Source organism: Panthera tigris, chromosome C1 (genome assembly GCF_018350195.1).
Source record: "Panthera tigris isolate Pti1 chromosome C1, P.tigris_Pti1_mat1.1, whole genome shotgun sequence".
NCBI classification, from domain to species: domain Eukaryota; kingdom Metazoa; phylum Chordata; class Mammalia; order Carnivora; family Felidae; genus Panthera; species Panthera tigris.
In genome coordinates this window covers 147146265-147166253 of record NC_056667.1, presented here as the reverse complement: position 1 = coordinate 147166253, position 19989 = coordinate 147146265, and the positions used below count along the sequence as shown (strand labels likewise).

The window sequence follows — 19989 nt, the reverse complement described above, 5'->3', positions numbered from 1 at the left end:
TCACTGAAGACTGGCACCTCATTCCTCCATCCTACAATCTCCTTATCCTGGTGACCTTGTCAGCAACCTGTCCCCTTTTCTAGCCCCACCTAGCTATCCACCTCCATGGCCACAGCCCAAGGCTGCCCACAGGGGCTCTGACGACACCCACCAGCTCTTGACCCTAGGGAGACCTCTCTAACCCTGACCCCTCTTCGTTCTTCCATTGTGAGTATCTCTCGCGCCTCAGCTCATACAGATAAGATCTCTCAGGTACTCATCTGAAAATCAGGGCCACATTAGTGCCCAAGGCAATGAAAAAGTGATGGTGCCCTTGTCCTAGATGTAATTCAAAAAGGAACTCCAATTTCTGATTTGTTTCTCATGGTGACTACATTAGTGTTCGTTGGTTTGTTTATTTTGGAGAAGGGGTAGGGAGGAAGTGAGGGAAGAATATTCTTAGAAAAAACTTTTTTTTTGATTTCTGGGTGTTCCCGCATTGCCAGTACTTCAAGTATGATTTAGTCCGCTAATTGGGTAACTGGAATCATTTTACGAGTATTCTTATCCCTTTTGCACACTAGTCCTCCACTGCCCAGCCAGTTCACTAGTTCATTGTGCTCTCATTTTAGCATGCCTCAGAATCTCCTGCGATGCTCACTCTCATTGCCTGTTGCAAATAAGATGGGGTCACAGCCCACCTCAGCTCCCACTGGCCGTGCGGACCTCCCAGGGGCCTGCCGTGACGTGGACTGCTCACTCCAAAGCCCTTAGCTACAGGGTCGGTTCTGCCCTTGCCATGGTGACTCTGCGGCTTGCAGGCCAGACCTCTCTTCTCATTTCTCCATCTTCTCTGAGACCTGAGGGAAATTCTGGTACCATCCAAGCCTCTTAGGGAAGCTTGTCAAAGGAGAGGCTAGCTCTGTCCCTCTGTCTGTTTAGACTTGTCCTACTCAAGTTGCTACTCTAATACAGCTGCCCAGTGGTGGCTTGGAAGAGGCTTCTTCCCAGGGGTTCAAGAGGGAAGCAGGACATGAGTGACCCCTGGCCTCCTCTCCCTCCCTTCAGACCTATCTGGATTTAGGAGTCACTCTCCTCTCCTCTCTGAGTGCTCCTGCCAAGCAAGTGATCAAATTCTTTCCTGGAGGGCAAGCTCTTCTTACATCTTGTAGAATTCCTTCTCCCACCAGTTCTGTAAAAGCCTGACTCCTGCTCTAGATATCTGAGAGGAAGTTTTTAAAATACCGAAACCCTTCTCTCTCAAAAGGGTTTGGCTCTTGGCTCTGAAAGCTTGAATTTCAAAACTATTGTTTCTGCTGGTTCCTTTAAAAGGTAGGTACTGAACATCACAACTGAGCAGTGATTTTTTTGTTGTTGTTCTGAACTGTATCTCACCTCCCGCTGTAACAAGCTTTATTGAGTTAAAAAGGATTAGACTGTAAAGAAATAGGGGAATAAAAAAAATACGTTGGGTAATATTAGGAAAAAAACACAAAACCATGCACACAGAGCCCCCCCCACAGCCATGGGCTATTAGATCTTGTTTTGGCCTGGCCAGCATTTAAAACATTCAACTAGTTGGCGATATTTTCAGTTGGATGATTTAATCTAAAAAGCTGTATTTCTGCCTTCTCTTGGAGTCATGGTGACCTTGGGCTGTGGCAGTCACCAGGATCTGGCCTGCCCCAGAGGTCAAGGCTGCCCACCCCAGTTTGTTGAAGCTCCTGTTCAGGGCCCCTTGCACATTCCCCTCCTGGCCAAGCCCCAGAGGGCATTTGTAACTTCCGCCCTCAGTAGCAATTTTCAGCCTCAATCCTTCCTGTTGTACCTCTTAAGTTATTCCAGAACTTTGTACCTTCCTTAAACTCCTTACTCTCCCCCAAGCCCACTCCCCTGCACTCTCACCAGATGACCTATTTTGTTGAGAAAACTGAGGCCAGAATTACTGACTCTTCTAGCTGCTGTCCAGCCTACAAAGTTCTCTACATCCATGTTGGTCTTGCCTCCACTCTCAGGATGGATAGTCTTCCTCTTGGTCAAAGCAACCTCTTCAGTTATGCTATTTGAAAACCATAATGTTGGGGTGCCTGGCTGACTCAGTTGGTTAAAGCATGCAACTCTTAATCTGGGGGTTGTGAGTTCAAGCCCCATGTTGGGAGTTGAGCCTACTTAAAAAAAATCTAATTTAAAAAAAAAGTAGGCAAAAATAAATAAATAAACAAGTAAAAACCATAATGTTTTTTATGATTATAGAAATGACATACTCTCGTAACTGTTCAACCAAAGTTAAAAATAAAAGTAGTCCCTTCCACAAACCCACAATGATACTATTCTCCAAAAGTAAATGCTGTTAAATTACTGTTAAATATATGACAGGTATCCTTCTGATTTGCATACACAGTTACAACCACACATAAACTTAAATATATATGCATACACATTGTTCTATTATATTTTTCCAGTCCTGTGATTGCGTATTGTCATACAATTTGGTTTTTTTTCTACTTAACAGTGATTGTAAATGCTTTTATGTGTTAGTTACATGTAAACATTACCTTTTTAATGTTCCATTGTTTGAGCATGTCATACTTATTCAAACTTCTTCAAAAATTGGTAGTGTATTCTTACTAAAAATAAACCAAATTATACAGAAGTGTAACAAGTGAAAGATTCTTTCTGCCCCATGATCCTCTTCTCCCATTCTTCCAGGGGTAATTAGTATTGGCAGTTTATTGGGAATCTTTAGAAACTTTTAAAAAGTCAGATATGTTGAAGTCTAATTCATAGAGTAAACTTTGCCTTGTGCAGTGTATAAATGTATGTAGTTGTGGAACCAACACCACAACTAAGTTATGGAACATTTTCATCACAAAAAATTTCCCTTGTGTCCCTTACGGTGACCTCCTTCCTGACCTCCAGCCCTGGCAACCACTGATCCATTTTCTGTTCCTATGGTTTTGCTTTTTCTTTTTCTTTTCTTTTTTCTTAACGTTTATTTATTTTTGAGACAGAGAGAGACAGAGCATGAATGGGGGAGGGTCAGAGAGAGGGAGACACAGAATCTGAAACAGGCTCCAGGCTCTGAGCTGTCAGCACAGAGCCTGACGCGGGGCTCGAACTCACGGACCGTGAGATCGTGACCTGAGCCGAAGTCGTTCGCTCAACCGACTGAGCCACCCAGGCGCCCCGTTTTTCTTTTTCTTTTTTTTTTTTAAAATTTTTTTTTTTTTAATGTTTATTTATTTTTTAGAGAGAGAGACAGAGTGTGAGCAGGGGAGGGGCAGAGAGAGCGGGAGACACAGAATTGGAAGCAGGCTCCAGGCTCCGAGCTGTCAGCGCGGAGCCCGATGCGGGGCTCAAACTCACAGACTGTGAGGTCATGACCTGAGCTGAAGTCGGACGCCCAACCGACTGAGCCACCCAGGCGCCCCCCGTTTTGCTTTTTCAAGAGGGTCATATAAATGGAATTACACTGCGTGTAGCCTTTTGACGGTGGCTTCTTTTACTTAGCCTAATGCATCTGAGATTCATCCATGTTGATGTGTTAACCAGTCCTTATTTTGTCTAGTAACAGAAATAGCTTTTGTTTTCAAATATGAAATCCTGCTATACCTATATTTTAGCTATATACATATATATATATATATGTATTTGTTTGTTTGTTTACTTAAATAGTATAACCCTACTTCACATAATTTATCAGATCCAGATCTAATTCTTTTTCATGGCTTCAGAATATTCCATCATATACTTGCTATGTAATGTAATTCACTGTTATTCTCTCTCTCAAAGATATTATTTTATTTTTATTTTATCATTATTATTTTTTTAAGTAGGCTCCATGCTGTGTGAGGAGCCCAAAGCAGGGCTTAGATTCATGACCCTGAGCTCAAGACCTGAGCTGACAGCTAACAGCTTGGAGCCTGGAACCTGCCTTAGATTCTATGTCTTTCTCTCTCTCTATCCCTTCCTTCCACCTCCAAGTTTGCTCTCTCTCTCTCTCTGAAAAATAAATAATAAACATTAAAAATATGTACTTATTAACTATTTGATTTTTGTCTTCTATGAAATGCCAGTATAACTTTTGTTCATTTTTCTATTAGGTTGTCACTTTAAAAAATGAATTTGAAGGAATTCTTTATATAATAAGTAGACTAGAAATATTTTTTCTAGTCTTTATTTGTTTGTGGGGTCTATAGAAGCTGTTTGCTTTGTATCAATTCTGTAACACTTTTATTTATGATGTCTGGATCATATCATATATGGGGAAATTTTTCCATGTTTAAAGCTACTCTCAACTCCAGAATTTAATTAATCCTTTGCTGATAGACATGTCAGTTGTTTCAAATTTTCCATGTTGAACCCTCTTGTACATATCTCTTTGCTTTTAAAGAATCTTGTAATCTTGTATATTTTTTCCTCTTATTGAGGATTTTTATAAGTTTTTTTGGTAAGACTTGTTTCTGTAAGATAAATTTCTAGAAGCTGGATCAAAGGATAGTCTTATTTCAAATTTCATGTATCTGTGCTCTTGGAATTCACATCCATCAGACTATTTTGGTACCCTGTTCTATCAGGTATTCTCTCTCCTACATACATCTTTGGCATCTCTCAATCTATGGGCTCTTTCTTTTCAGCTTACAAGTATGTTCTGGACTCATACTTTCCTAGAAACAAAGCAAAATAAAACAAAATAAATTCTCTTGAGTGTGCATTTTTTTTCTAGTTGCCATCACATCTCTTTTCTTCTTAGTCAACCTGTTGAAAGGGTGGTCCATGCTTTCTTATTGTGCATTAGTGCTGTCCACTGCCATCTGTATCCTACCCCTTGTACTCCACTGATGTTGCTGTGGAAAGGACACCTAGGGACCTCCAGATGGTTTCCCAACTTCATCTACTGGCCACTCGCTCCTCCCTGTTACTCACTAGTTTCTGCCTCCATGACACCAGCTCTTTCCTGTACTCACCTTCCTGGTCAGACTTTTTCCCCATCTCCTTTGGTTTCCAACTACCAATTCTCACTCCCTTAACTTTGGTGTTCCCACTGCTTTGTTCTTGATCCAGTGTTCTTCTTTCCATACATGTCCACCCCATTGATTATATGTATGTACTCACACTTAATGTAATGCCAACCACACATGTAGGCTGAATGATGTCCCCTAATTATCTCCAGGTCCTAATCTTTGGAGCCTGTGAATGTTTCCTTATTTGTCAAAAGGGATTTTGCACATGTGAATAAGTTAAAGCTCTTAAAATGTGGACATTATCCTGGATTATCCGGGTGGACCCAATGTAATTACTAGTGTCCTTATAAAAGGGAGGCAGGGGGAGACTTGACTATTGAAGAAGCAAGCATTATTTTACAATGCTGGCTTTGAAGATGAACAAAGGGCAGTGAACCAAGGAATGTAGTTTGTTTCTAGAAGCAGGAAAAGGTAGGGAAAGTTCTCCTCCAGAGCCTCCAGAAGGAACCAGCCCTACTGATACCTTGACTTTTGGCCCAATGAGATGGATTTTAGACCTCTGACCTTAGAACTGTAAGAGAATAAATCTGTATTGTGTTAAGCCACCAAGTTTGTAGCAATTTGTTATAGCATCCTCAGGATAAATACAATGCCCAAATCTGTATCTCTAATACTAGAACTCTTCTCTGATCATCAGAGTCATAGCTGTGTCTGCTTGCTATCATCAAATTCAACATGACCCAAACAGAAGTTATCACCTCCCTCTTCTACCTAGGTTTCCCTGTTTCATTTAATGGAACAACCACTCCCTGAGTCACACAAGTCAGAACCCAAGTGTCTTCCTGGTCTTTTCTCATCCACAGTCTTAGTCATCAAGCCCTGCAGTGTTTTTTTCAAATATGCCTCCTCTTCTCCATTCCTATAGCCTTTTGCCCATGGATTGATCCCCTCCTCAAATCCATTCTTCATGTCAAAGCCAAGATGAGCCTTCTAAAAGGCAAACCTGCCCAAGCTCCTTCCTTTAACAGCTGCCCAGAGTCAAGTCCCAGCTCTGTGGCAGACCATACAGGGCCCTCCCCTCCCTCTTAGTCACATCTGTGAACACCTTGAACTCCACTGACACTGAGCTGTTTGCCATTTCCCTATCTATACTAGGTAGTTTCATGTTTTCATGAAACTTCATGACCTGCACCCCTGCTGCCCCCATCCTTCTTTTTCTGGTCAGCAGTTACTTGTCTTTGTAACTTTGCTAATTTTCTCTAATGAGGCAGGGCTAAGTGTCCTTCCTTTGTTCTCCTATAGCATTTTGTGAGTGCATATTACAGCACAGCAGTTTCTACATGAAAGAGGCATTATCTGTATGCATCTTGCAGCCAGGACCAATGTCTTATCCATTTTTTAAAGCTCTGTGGTTTGTACAAGACCTGGTAAGTGTCTGTTGAACTGAACTAAATTGTACTGCAGACAGAAAAAAAATATTCCATTCGCTTATAATATTTAAAAAATTTGGAAACTTCTCTTTTATAAGCTTAATCTCCTCTGACAGTTCTGGGCTATAGCCATGTAGAGCAAAAAACAAAAACACAAAACAAACACTGTCTGAAAATTCCCAGAGAGAGGCGTTTAAAAAAAGAACAATGCACATGTAAGTAAACTCTGTGGTCAACCCATCTTCTCAGTGTTCTTTCAAGAAACATATTTAAAATTTTATTGTTCCTCGATGTTCAAAACTTGTCAGCATATTTAAGAAAATGTCTAGGTATTTTGAATTTGATCTTTGACAATCCCAGAAGTTGACTTTTCTAGTCAGCTGTGAAATATAAATGCAAAGCACATATAATTTAACCCACAGCCAAATTTTAGGGTTGGGCATACATTCTGTGTAAATAAAGGAAGTAGGTATTATATCCATTTCTTTATAAAGATCATATCTTAAAGTGATAGAATGGGGAGATCTACATGATATACTGCTAGGTGACCAAAGCAAAGTGCAGAATGGTGTGTACAGCACGGCCCATTTTCTGTAAGGAAAGGAGGAATAATATATACTCATATCTGCATAAATAATCACTGGAAGGGGGCGCTTGTATGGCTCAGTTAGTTAAGCATCCAACTTCAGTTCAGGTCATGCTCTCACAACTCTTGAGTTCAAGCCCCACCTCGGGCTCTGTGCTGACAACTCGGAGCCCAGAGCCTGCTTCGGATTCTGTGTCTCCCTCTCTCTCTGCCCCTCCCCAGCTCAAGCTCTGTCTCTCTCTCTCCCCCTCAGAAATAAAGAAACATTAAAAACATTTTTAAAAAATCACTGGAAAGATAAATCAGAAACTTAGAAATGTAATTATCTGCAGGTGTGAGAGGTAGCTAAGTGGACGGTGATGCGGCAGGAGTGACATTTCTCAGTGTCTACCTTTTCCAAGTGTTCAGATTTTTCAATCATATAAATGCATAATCTATTTAAAATAACTGTAAAAAATAATTGTAAACAAATAAAATAATATCAGATGTAAGCCAGTAATATTCCCAGTGTGATATGCTACCATTTGAGAAGCAGTAGTGTATTCTTAGATTCTGGCCTAGAGTCTTTTTTACTTTCAACACTTGATTTAGAAATAATATCAAATTAAAAAAATAAAAACAGCACAAAGAAGATCTGTGCACCATTTACCAGATTAACCTATTATTAGCATTTTATCCCATATGAGTGCACTCTATCTACCCATGAACTCCTAATTTAGTGTTTGAACCATCTAAGCTCATGATCCTCTACCTCTAAGTATTTCAGCATGTGTTTGTATCGGATATAACCACAGTACAGTTATCAGGTTCATGAATTGGCAGTGATATCATGTGAACCAGAGAGTCTTCTTGGGGAAACAAATGTTTCCTAAACCTAAGACTCGTCTTAACTTTTACGTTGTACCAAAAGGTCATTGGGCAATCTACTGTCACAGGTGAGGAGTGAAATTAAGTATATCACGGTGGAGCTCATCAAACACTTCAGACAGTGTCCATCAGTCAGTCTCAGACCTTGTATTTCCTCCTCTCTTTGGTATATAGCAAGCCATTCATTTCTAAAAGCCTGAAGCTTCCCCCAAGTCTTAAATAAAAAAGTTCTACGTGCTCCCATTACAGTTCAGTAATGGGATTAGAAGAAGATTTCTCAATTACACATTGTTTAAAAGTAATTTAAAAATATATAAATATCACCTGTTTCAAACTCATTTGTTTGCATCCGTCTGCAACAGTGATAAATGTGATCAGGTTCTGGACTTGCCTTTTTTTGTCTCTGACTTTGTTGCTGAGTTTGGTCCTGTCAGAGAAAGAAGAAATATGGATGCAGAGGTAAGCCTGAGAGGTCTACAGAAGGAAGGGAGGCTGGTCTTGCCCCCCAGGACTATGTTGAAGACCTCAAGTTTCGTACAGCTAGTTCAGTCTACTTAGAGGTAGTACTTTGCAACCCAAGGTCTAGGTGGTTTTTTTTTGTTTGTTTTTTGTTTTTTTTGTTTTGTTTTTTTAATTACGGAAGCATTCCATAAACATTAATGTCAAACGTCATGTTTCAGGTAAATAACATTGAAGAATGATTCTTTCATTAATACAATCCTTGTGAAGACGTGGATAGTGGTAAGGAGGTGACCTTCCTGAGTGGGATGCATGCCAGGCTATGCTGGGTTTTGTGACTTAGTTTTGGGGAGGGTTCTTTCCTCCTACCCCCTATTCCCTTACTACCTTTGGACCTCCCAGTTCCTATCCACAAGACCTGACATTCCTGGGTCACTGCAGTAGAAGGATGTATTTATGCCATCATTTAACCAATCCTTTGTGGATGGAAATATGGATTTTCCTTTAAAAAAGTTTTTTTTTGGCCTATTGTTATGTACACAACACCTTGATGAAAAACCTTGTGTTTATATATATCTGTTAACTTGTTCTATGGTTTTTACAGAATAAATTTCTAAAAGTGGGGGTGTTGGATCAAAGAAGTATGTCTCTATTTTTGACTTTTGATACCTCCTACCAAACTGTCTTCCAGAAAGTATGCAACAATTTACAGTCCCACTAACAGTGTATGAGAATATGGTGTCCTACTCTTAGGACCCACCCGATCTCTGGAAGATTGCAGTTAAACATTGGCTGGGTGTCTGGGTTTATATCCTACTTATGTAATACATTAGCTTCGCTCTTCAGTAAATGATGTAATCTAGCTAAATATTTCCTTTTCCCTCCAAGGGAAATGATAATAATACCTTCTCATGGGGCTGTTGTGGAAATAAATGAGATACTGACACCTGTTACTGCTTCTAGCTCCAGTCCAAGCCCCAAGAATAGCTTTTCAGGTGCCTTGTCTAGTCTGAGGCTGGGGGTAAAGCCAGACCCCAACACTGGGGGCAGTGAGCTAGGATGGGGCCTTGGGAGGGAGCTAGAATATAAAAACAGTGCCAACCTTTATCACCTTCTTTATGTGTGTCATGACACATGACTGATGTTTCAATATCTACTTTTCTGTTGTTTATTATTTTTTTTTAGTAACATTTTCTGAGGTAATGTGTATATCATACAATTCACCTGCTTAAGTGTACAACTCAATGGGGTTTAGTATTTTCAGAGGTATGCAACCATAAATACAATCAATTTTAGAATATTTTCATCACTCCAAAAAGAAACCCCACAGTCTTTAGCTGCCACCACCAAATATCTGCATCCCTCCACTTACCCCAGCCCTAGGCAACCCCTAGTCAACTTTCTGTGTCTATAGGTTTGCCTAATCTGGACATTTCATATAAATGGAATTATACAATATGTGGTCCTTTGTGACTGGCTTCTTTCATTTATAATGTTTTCGGGATTCATCCATGTTGACAAATAATATCCCACTGTATGGATATACTATATCTTGTTTACTCATTCATCAGTTGATGGACATTTGGGTGGTTTTCAACTTTTTGTTATTACAAATAATGCTGCTATAAACATTTGTATACATGTTTCTGTATGGACATGTTTTTACTTCTTGGGTATCTATAATAAATAATATTATAATGGATATCTTGGCAGAAAAGACTAGGGAAAAATTACCATGTCAAAAGAAAAGCATGAATAAGGGTCTGGGGGTGTTTGGGGCTTAACCTCTCTGGACAATACATTCGAAATCTGTAAAATGGGTTGTTGTAAATATTAGAGGTTAGATATGACAGAACACCCTTGGCACACAGTAAAATCTCAGAAAATGATAGTTACTATTGTACAGCCACCAAACCTTGAAGTAAAAGCCCTCTTGGTTCTAGCCTCTGCATCAGTCCATCCTGTCAAGATTATCAGATTTCCCTGGTTTTTCATTTTTATGACCTTGTATTTTGTTTTGTCAGTCTTGGCATAAGCCTTCAGTAACTGCCAGATTGATACCGTCTGAGGAAACTAAAGCTGGGCTCTGGCCAAAAGTCAGCTGTTCCCTTTCAACCTTCACATCTGACCTCTAGCTGAATTCTCCTTGTTGCTAACTTCTTTCCCTCCACCCCCACTGTAGGCTCTGCTCTTATACCCCTCAGGTCCTCAGGAACTAAGGATTGCTGTGCAAACCTGAGGAGCAAAATGCAGCTTGTGTGAGATGATGGTCCACGGGCCAAATCCAACCCACAGGCTGGAACTGTTTGGTTTGCACAGTGTACAATAAGAAAAAATTCACCTAATACATAAAAACCAGGAGATCTCACACAAAACTATTCCAGGCTGTTTTTGAAAGAAATCAGGTGTGTCAGTATGGGGCCCTCATCCTTGCTCAGAAAAAACAGACTGACTTGTCCTACCTCAGCTCCTTCCTTTGGTGCACTTCAGGGCTACCCGGAAGGGAGGTGAAGTGACCAGTCTGTGGAGGAACGGCAAAGACCATTGTCTGCCACTTTCTTATGTGACCATGGAGCCATCCCTCCTCTCCCACTTCTTCCCCATTGTCGTTTATCCCCGCTAAGCCCCTGGCATGTTTTGTGATTTCATACCAGTCTAGACTTTATTTTCCACTTTGTTGAGTATTCGTTATGTTGTGGAAACTTTCCTACGGAAGTCTCCCACTCTACGCTTGTAAAGATAGCGGCATCTTATTCTCAACGTCTACCTTCTTTCCTTTGTAAAATATCGTGAGCGCCTTATTTCACTGTTCAGCTCATTGCACCTCTTTAGTGTCTGCCTTCGAAAACAGTGGTTTGCTCAGTTCTTAAAAGCCTGGTGGAGCTAGACACCATGTCTGCCAGGGCCAGAATGGCTCTCTTGCTTCCAGATCTGGCTCACTTAGAACCACTTGACCCATGATGTCTGCTGTCGGATCACTTGTTTCTTCCATCAGCCATGGCCAAGTGCATTGCGCAATCTTTCCTTGCACTTAATATGTCTGGTTAAACCCTTCCATTATCTCCAGGCTCTCTTTTGGTACCGGATTCTGCCCATTTTAATCTTGCAACAATCCTCTCTCTTTTCACAGACCTTCGATTTTTGAAGGGAGTGTTTTTGTTCTTGCGTGACCTGATTCTGCTCTTAACCCCATTCTGTTATATCCGTTCTTTGATTTCACTGTTTCGGCCCCGGTGTCTTCACCTTGGTTTTATCTGTCTGTGCTGTCTCTTAAATGCTTCTGTGGCAATATCTATTTTATTCTTGGAAGCCTTTGCCTATATTCCTTTGGAAAACTCTCTTTATGTCATTGAAAAAAAAGTTCCATTATTCTGTAATCTTTGAAGGGGAGAATGTCTTTGGCTCTTCACTCCTTTTCCTAATTCCCTATATTTTAAGAAATTAATTTCGGGGCCCCTGTGTGGCTCAGTCAGTTAAGCGGCAGACTTTGGCTCAGATCATGATCTCACAGTTTGTGGATTCGAGCCCCGCGTCAGGCTCTGTGCTGACAGCTCAGAGCCTGGAGCCTGCTTCGGATTTGACGTCTCCCTCTCTCTCTCTCTGGCCCTCCAGAGTGCTCGCACTCTGTCTCTGTCTCTCTCTCAGAAATAAAGATTAAAAAAAAATTTTAAAGAAATTAATTTCAATCTCTGCCACCACATGAATAGAAAGAATAACTTGTGTCTTTTAAACAAAACCCTGAAAATCGGAACTCGAATGGCTTTTCCCCTATTGAGGGATTTGATTAGTCCCAAACCAGTCCTTTCACATAGATTTCTGTCTTCAAATTCAGCTCTATTTTAAAGTCAGAATTATATCCAGATCCTCTCTGTTTGGAGACCTCTAAGCTTCAGCTCCAGCCTGTGATCTCACGGGGTCATGGAGGATAGCTCTAGATTTGGGATTAAGAGATTTCCAGAGAAATTCCTCCACTTACACTATTACACCCTGGGAATCTCTTAACTTCTCTGAGGCTCATGTTTGTCATCTGCAAAGTGGGGTAGTGACAGCTATCACCTTGTGATTTTTGTGAAGATTTCATGAAATCCTGTATGCAAAAGCAGGTTCAAAATTCTGTCTGTATTATGTATTTTTACTTGGAGCTCTGCTCACCCTAATTTCATGTGTTTGTCTTTCAGTCCTTCAACATTTCCTTTGGAAGTTCTCTGCTTTTTCTTTTGGCTTATTTTTCTTGGCTCAGGTTCTCTGTCACTTCACCCTTTATAATTAATTAATTAATTAATTAATCACTCAGAACATTTTTGGATGAAAATGTTGATATCCTGATAATTGATGTCAGACTTATTGGAAACAGGGAGATTATTTGGGGGGTAAGGTGACTCCCTGAGGTTGTGTTTTCCAGGGGTCAAGACAACACGAGAAATACTAATTGCTGATGTGGAACTGAACAGAAATTAGGAGGCGGGGAAGAGCAGAAAAATGAGGATGGGGGTGAGAGAGGGGAAGCCATCAGCAAGATGGTGGGAGGAATAGGGGCCTGCCGGGGCTACGATGAGCAGTGAACAAAATCCTGGGTTGGGGGGAATGGGTAGTGGAAGGACATACACATAAAATCTGGGATAGCTCATATTCTGCTGCAGGTTGTCTGGTTGCTGTGATGTAAACTCTGCTAAATCTTTGATATGTTTATTACCCTCTGGAGTAGGCTTTTGGGAAATCACAGAAAAGGGCCAAAATGAGATCAGGGTGGTGGGACTCAGGGACACCAAATTCATTGGAAATCAGAGGTGATTCCTGGAGATTCACAGACATTGTGGAAGGGCTTTGAACATCCACTAGGGGTAGGCTGGGGTTTGAGCTCATCTGATGTATTTGAAGGGGGCAGTGACTCCAGCTGACATCCCGACATGCACTTGAAAACGTAATACATACCCCAAAATCAGCCATACCCACTTTGGACTTGGGTTCCATCTGAAGAAAGCCTATCACCCCATTAGTCCTCTGAGTAACCTCAGAACTAGCTATTTGTTAGGGTTTTCTATATTCTTTTCCTCAACAAGAACTCATTTACCCCAGTGGTTTCTTCCTGTACCTTTTGTTTTCTCCCACTAACTTTACGTTTACCTGTTTCTTTTCTTCAACCTGAAGACCACCTTCATTTTCTACCTCCCTTTCTGAGGTTCTGCCTCTCACTGCCTCCTCAAATTTCACAGCTGTCATTTCTGTGGGCACGACTGGCTCAGCTGTGTGTGTGTGTGTGTGTGTGTGTGTGTGTGTGTGTGTGTGTGTGTTTGCACTTGTTTCTGGCTCTTGTAGCTCACACAGCAATACCAGTCTTCTTTCATAGTGAAAGATTCTTGGATTGTTTATATAACACTCTCTTTTGCCCCACAATATTTGTAAAATTTTGTTTACAGGGAGAGAGGGAGAGGGAGAGAGAGAGAGAACACACGAGTGTTTATCTTTTGGAGATAGCATGCTGAAGTATTTATAGATGAAATTATGCTTGGGATTTGCTCTAAAATAATCCAGAAGGAGAGAGGAAGAAGGAGAAGTCGGGGGCTGGGTGCTATAGATTCAACAAGATTGGCCATATTGTTGAAGCTTTGTGATGAGTACCTGAGGGTTCAGCATGATATTCACACAACTCTTGTGTATGTTTGAAAATTTCCATAATAAAAGCCTTAACTAAAGACTGTTTATTCAAGATCTGCATGTGGGTTAGTGATCTCCCTAGCCAACACATTTTTTCTTTACTGTGTAAGACCTCCTCCTCAGCATGCCCCCCATTCTCACCAAGCCATTTCTAAACTCGCTCTGCATGTTGATCTGTTGGCATGCCTGTTCCCCTTTGGTCTAGGGTCTTGTGGTAGGCAGGGGCCACTTTGTACTCATCTTTGTGTCCCAGTGCCTCAGACAGCGTGCTGAACTGAACTGAAATGAGCTAAAGAAGAGTGTCCGCCAGCAAATCCCCAGCCTCGTACCTCCTGACACAGTCCTCCACCATTGTCATGGTTTTTGCTGGGCCTGTGAACATATCACAGGGGCTTCCAGTGAGTGGAACCACAGCACATCCATGCAGGGCTTACTCCTCAGGAGGGGGAGGGAACAGCCACTTTGGCTTTCAACATGTACAGCCATATCACCACAAAGCAATCTGATTGGACTGGCCCTTTTCCTATTACACATTCTCTGAGATAATTTCAATTCCTTTCAGATCTGAAGTTCACATCAAACTTCCCCCTTTCTATAATTCGGTGATTTGAGTGACTGCAATTGTGGGCCTAAATTACTGCTGGGGTCCTTACTGCATAACCTCCCTTTGAGCAGCATCCCTTCTCTTGCAATACATCTTCCAATCTAGAGGGAGAGACTAGTACCCTTCTTCTCTTCTTCCTTCCTTTGGGTGGTTGGCCCTCCTATCACCTGCAGGAGAGGCAAGTCTAGTGGTCCTGCCACCTGAGCTTCCCATTTCCTATATCACCCTCCTCTGTTTAGTCCTCGCTTCCATCTGACCCCAAATCTTCAGCTTTTCCTTTAATTCCTATTCGAGGCTCATTTTATAGCACTTCTTATAGTTCTCCTGCTACTATAGTTTTAGAAGCTTCCAGAACCGTCATCCTGGTACCACCTTGCTCTCACTACTCTTGAAATAGCTTATTACAAACCTCAGTGCCCATTTTGTCTTCTTCCCAGTGTGTGCCACTGGTAAAGTTAAACTGGGGGTGGGGTGGGGGGTCAGGTGTTATTACACCCATTTGACAAGGATCAGAAAGGGTAAGTGGCTTGTTTAAGTTTTAAGAACTAGTAAGGGTCAGAAGTAGAATCCTAGTCTCCTAATCTCCTAGTCTAGTGTTCCAGCTGGTATCTACTATCCTCTTTACACTTTGCTACTGTCCCCTCTGGGGATTCATGGCTGACCTTGAACTTCTGTACATTTATAAGAACAAGTGTGCCTCACAACACTTAAATATTCCAGCAAGGAGTATTTCTGACAATGGTCTCAGAGGACCAGGAACTGAGCTAAGCCAAAGTGAGGTGGTTAGAACTAACTGTCTTATTGATTCATACTGGCATTGGCTGAAGTTTCAATATTGTCTCAGACAATTTTCTTTTTCCTGAAAAAGAGCCAAACAATGCTGGGGGTGGGGGGTCATGCATCAGCATGACCACTGGGCTTCAGCCAAGTGCTTTTGGAGTTCCAGGAATCAGAGATAGGCATGGCACCTGGTCACTCCCCAAGGGTTATCAACCTATAATGTGATGGACTCGAGTACTGACCACTTTTTTGGGTCAAGACAAGTGTTGATTGTTGGATAGCATTATTATTTAAAAAAATTTTTTTTAATGTTCATTTATTTTTAAGAGAGACAGAACATAAGTGGGGGAGGAACAGAGAGAGAGGGAGACACAGAGTGTGAGCTGTCAGCACAGAGCCCAACACAGGGCTCGAATTCATGTGCGGTGAGATCATGACCTGAGCCAAAGTCTGATGCTTAACTGACTGAGCCACCCAGGTGCCCCAGATAATATTATTAATTAGAGGTGCAGAATAGAACTGTGACAGATAACCTTCGTGAAAAAAGAACCTGGTTGTCCCTACTATCACCTGAAGACAGCCTTGGCTATTCACACATGAGTATATGGGGTGGGGAGGGAGGGAGGGAGGGAGACGGAGACGGAGAGAGAGAGAGAGAGAGCTGTGGAGGGTAGGAGAGCTAGAGCAGGGTTAGCTATGGCAATACTTTCCCTCCTACTCCTACCTCCAATTAAAATCAACATCTATACCCCAACCACAATGCCCTGTAGCATTGTGACCCCCTAGGTTCTACAGATGAACTTTGTGGGCAGCCCTGAGCAAATCTCCAATGGAAACTCTAATTCTACCTTCCACCCTTGATTGCTTTGCAGAGGAGAGTATGTTTGTAACAAATCTAAAATTTTCATTTTCCCTCACCAAGCCTTCAAAACAAACTAAGTATTTATGCAGGGAACTGGAAATGACATTTTACCTCAAAGGAAAACTCGAGGATCTTAAGATAAACATATGGAGAAGACTCACTCCTCATGTTTGCATAGAGTATTGACCTTTATACAGCCTTTGTACTCATTTGTCCTTTAGGAAGAACTCACTGTGGGTGGAACAGCTCAGGGTCAGCATCAAGGAGAGAAACACTTATCCTGAGAGGTGGAGTGGAATAGTCAAGTATTCTGGATTCTTCACTCATTCAACAGAATTACATGTGTAAACTTCAGTGGGCTCCTGACCTGCATCAAAAGGAGGCCCAGGAAGGCACTGGATTTATAACTTTGGATGCTTTATTATCTGAAGTAAAAAGATACAAAAGCTGTTTTATTTACCAAGCAAGTGCACTAGACCTATGGAAAGTTTTGGTCCTTTTGCTAAGCTGTCGGATGTTTGAGGCAGTTGGCCAGACGGCTGTGTTTTACGTCCCAGCTTAACATTTCCGAGGCTGCTGAATAATGTGGATCCTTTTCAGTGGAGTGACCTTCTCCAGAGCAGGTCTGGGTTTTTGATGTGCCATATGCACTGCTGCTGGAAATTTATGGCTCAGCTAGAGGTGAGAAAGAAAGAAAAAATAAGCGTATTGGACCTTTTTTGGTCATGAAGTATGAGTAGCAGAGAACAATACGGTTTGGTCAGGGGAACCTCACAGTTTTTGGTTACTTCTTTAGTATCTCTTTTCCTAAACCACCTCCAGCTCTGGGCTCATATGTGTATATGTTCACCTGGGTTTTCTCTCATTAGCTGGCTCCTAATTTTGAAAATTATAAATAATAGTATATACAAGATAACATATAGAAGATACATGTGCATTTATATGTATGTTTTGAAGTGACATCTGTACAGGTAGAAAGGGTTGATCACATCTCATTGGTCCTACAAGATTAGCAAGGATTCTGGCACTAGTATGTATATATGGATCACTATTTTCCAAGGAGGCTATGGGGACACTGGGGAAGGTCCTGTAGGGGAGGAACACCTCCATTGTCAAAAGAGCAGAAATAAGGAGCCTCTGAAAGAAGTTAGGAAGAGTTAGGGTCAGTTAGTATGTTGAAGCATGTGAAATGGCTGTATTTGTAGGTAAAAATGGTCCAGTATTGGCTATTTCACATGGTCCAATCTCTACAGCCTGGTAAATGGAAAGCTGAAGAGTGATTACCAGCTTCAGGTAACAAAAGTTCTCATTAGTCATCCCACGGAAGACATCTATGAGGAAAAGGGCTTACGTGGCTTTCAGGGGACACAGACACTTTTGACAATAAGAGGAATTTCACATGGAACCAAGAGACCTTAGGGAATTTACACTAAGGACAGCTTAAGATGAAAAAGATGCCCAATGCGGTGAGCAATTCAGACATAGTTTTCTCAGGAAGAGAATTTTGACCCAGTGACCTTTTGGGTCCATTCCAGTTCTTGGTGTCTAAGCTGATGGATAAAATAGAAAAATACCTAATAAGGACACTTGCCTTAGCCAGCAAGGAAGGGATGCCTCAGCTCATGAGGAATTTAACTTATCACTGTAGAATTTAGATGCCCTTGCCCTGACACTCAAGTTAAATAAAGGGGGAGATAAACTGCGCATGACCCCAGGCATCACATTGTTTATAGTTTGTTTGGGCTCTTCTAAGCCAGGGAAAACATATGTGCCTTATATCTCCTCTCAAATATCCTTGAGCTCTGGGCACACAGAGTTCCCCTTCATGTGAAACTTGACTCCAGAAAGTCCTTTCTTCTTAGTCTTAAAAAATTAAACAGGCTGGAAAAGTATACACTGATGTGTTAACAATGGTTATCTTTGAGGAATTATAGGGCAATTCCCAGTCATTTGCTTTACTTTGCCTATCAGTATTTTTCTAAAATTTTCCTTTTACAATGAGCAGACAGAAGTAATATAATAATTAAACCCAAGGATGGTCTCTGCTGGCATTCCAGCAGGAAGGAAGACACATAATTGAGATATTGGTCATAAATGTTGCTTTAGAATCCCAAAAAAGAGCCAGTGACTTTTTTTTTTTTTTCAGATCAATTATCATTGGGCCACATGACAGGCATTTTATAGTGTGGTCAGGGCAGAGTGTTTTGTTTTGTTTTTCTTTCAACATTAGAACCAAAAGGAAACTTCAGAGGCCACCAACGTTAGTAGTTTTCTTCCAGATAACTACTGGAAGTACTGGGTGTGTTTAGTGTTGACTAAAACAGATCAACCACATTCAAGAGATTACAGGTAGGACAACAATTTGGCAAGGTACTTAAAGTCAAACATAAGGTGAAGGGGTGAGAAAGGAAACAAGTTAATTCTTACCTAACAGAAATGTGGGCAAGTAACCAAGGTGAGACAGGGCAAGATGGCAATTCGAGACTGAGGAGATGAAGCCCCAGAGTTGACTGTTGCTCTGCAGGCATGAGAGTGACCCCTGTGGGGGTGGGACAGGAGGGGACTGGCGGCACTAACTCGTTACCTGATCATCTTCAGGCTTATCTCCATACTTTAGAGGTTGCATTTTTTTTTTCTCATCACTTAAAAAATTGTGGTAAACTACACAGAACAAAATTTACTATTTCAGCCATTTTTAAGTGTACACTTCAGTGGCATCGGATACATTTGCACGGCTGTGCAACCATCCCTACCATTCATCTTCAGAACTTCTTCATCACATCAAACTGAAGCTCTGTATCCTTTAGACAAGAACTCCTCACTCCCTCCTCCCCACTGCCAGCCTCCAGCAACCATCATTCTACCTTCTGTCTCTATGAATTCTGACTACTTCAGGTGTCGCAGAGAAGTGGACTCAGGCAGTATATTTGTCCTTTTGTGTCTGGCTTATTTCATTTAGCATAATGTCTTCAAGGGTTACCCCTGTTGTGATATGTGTCAGAATCCCTTTCCTTTTTAAGACTGAATAATATCCCACTGACTGTGTATGTACCCACAATTTGTTTATCTTTTCATTTGGATAGGCCCATAGGATAATAGACATTTGGGTTGCTTCCACCTTTTAACTATCATGAATAACGCTGCTATAAACACTGGTGTACAAACATCTATTCAAATCCCTGCTTTTAATATTTGGGGTATATCCCACAAGTGGAATTGCTGGATCATGTGATAATTGTATGTTTAATTTTTTGAGGAACTGCCATATTGTTTTTTTATGGTGGCTGTACCATTTAACGTTTCCACCAGTAATGCACAAGGGTTGGGGTTACATTTTAACTAAGGCATTTAACGGAGATAGATCCTAAAAGTTCCGCTCAACTGCTTTTTAGGAGGGGCTTGTTGCAGATCAGAATGAATGGGAGACTGTCCCTGGGGCCTGTTGGCCATCTGGGAACTGATCTGGGAAAGTTTAGGGGGAAAAAATTGACAGGATTGAGAAGGAAGTGGAAATAATTCTGGCAAAGACCATAGGCTTAGGGAAGTTGCCCATAATTATTAAATTACAGATGTACAGGTTTGGGGGAGTAGCAAGACTGTATAGCAACTCTTGAATATACAACAAGAGAATCAAGTTCTCTCCTACGCCCCACTCCCTCAATCAGGAACAGGAACACCTTAATGTAGAAGGACTTGGGGGTTGTCAGTGGAGAGTCTATAAAGAGTCTTCCATCAGAACTGATCAGACTGTAAATAAAATGGTCAAGTTCCAAACGCCCTAATTTTTTTCCTGTAAATTTTGT

General features: G+C 41.4%; 1 protein-coding gene across 5 annotated transcripts in view; it reads right to left on the bottom strand.

The window, feature by feature from the left end:
• DAPL1 (death associated protein like 1) overlaps positions 1-19989 on the bottom strand; it is a 49007-nt gene that overhangs the window by 9670 nt on the left and 19348 nt on the right. For 2 of the 5 annotated variants that reach the window (XM_042994493.1, XM_042994495.1), the window contains exon 4: positions 8151-8253. The exons of 2 other annotated variants lie outside the window; for them this stretch is intronic. In XM_042994493.1, coding sequence (XP_042850427.1) covers positions 8151-8253 — 103 coding nt within the window. Of the gene's footprint in view, positions 1-8150; positions 8254-16429; positions 16862-19989 lie in introns of those variants that run through there. One more of the 5 variants, XM_015535880.2, reaches the window with a different exon arrangement.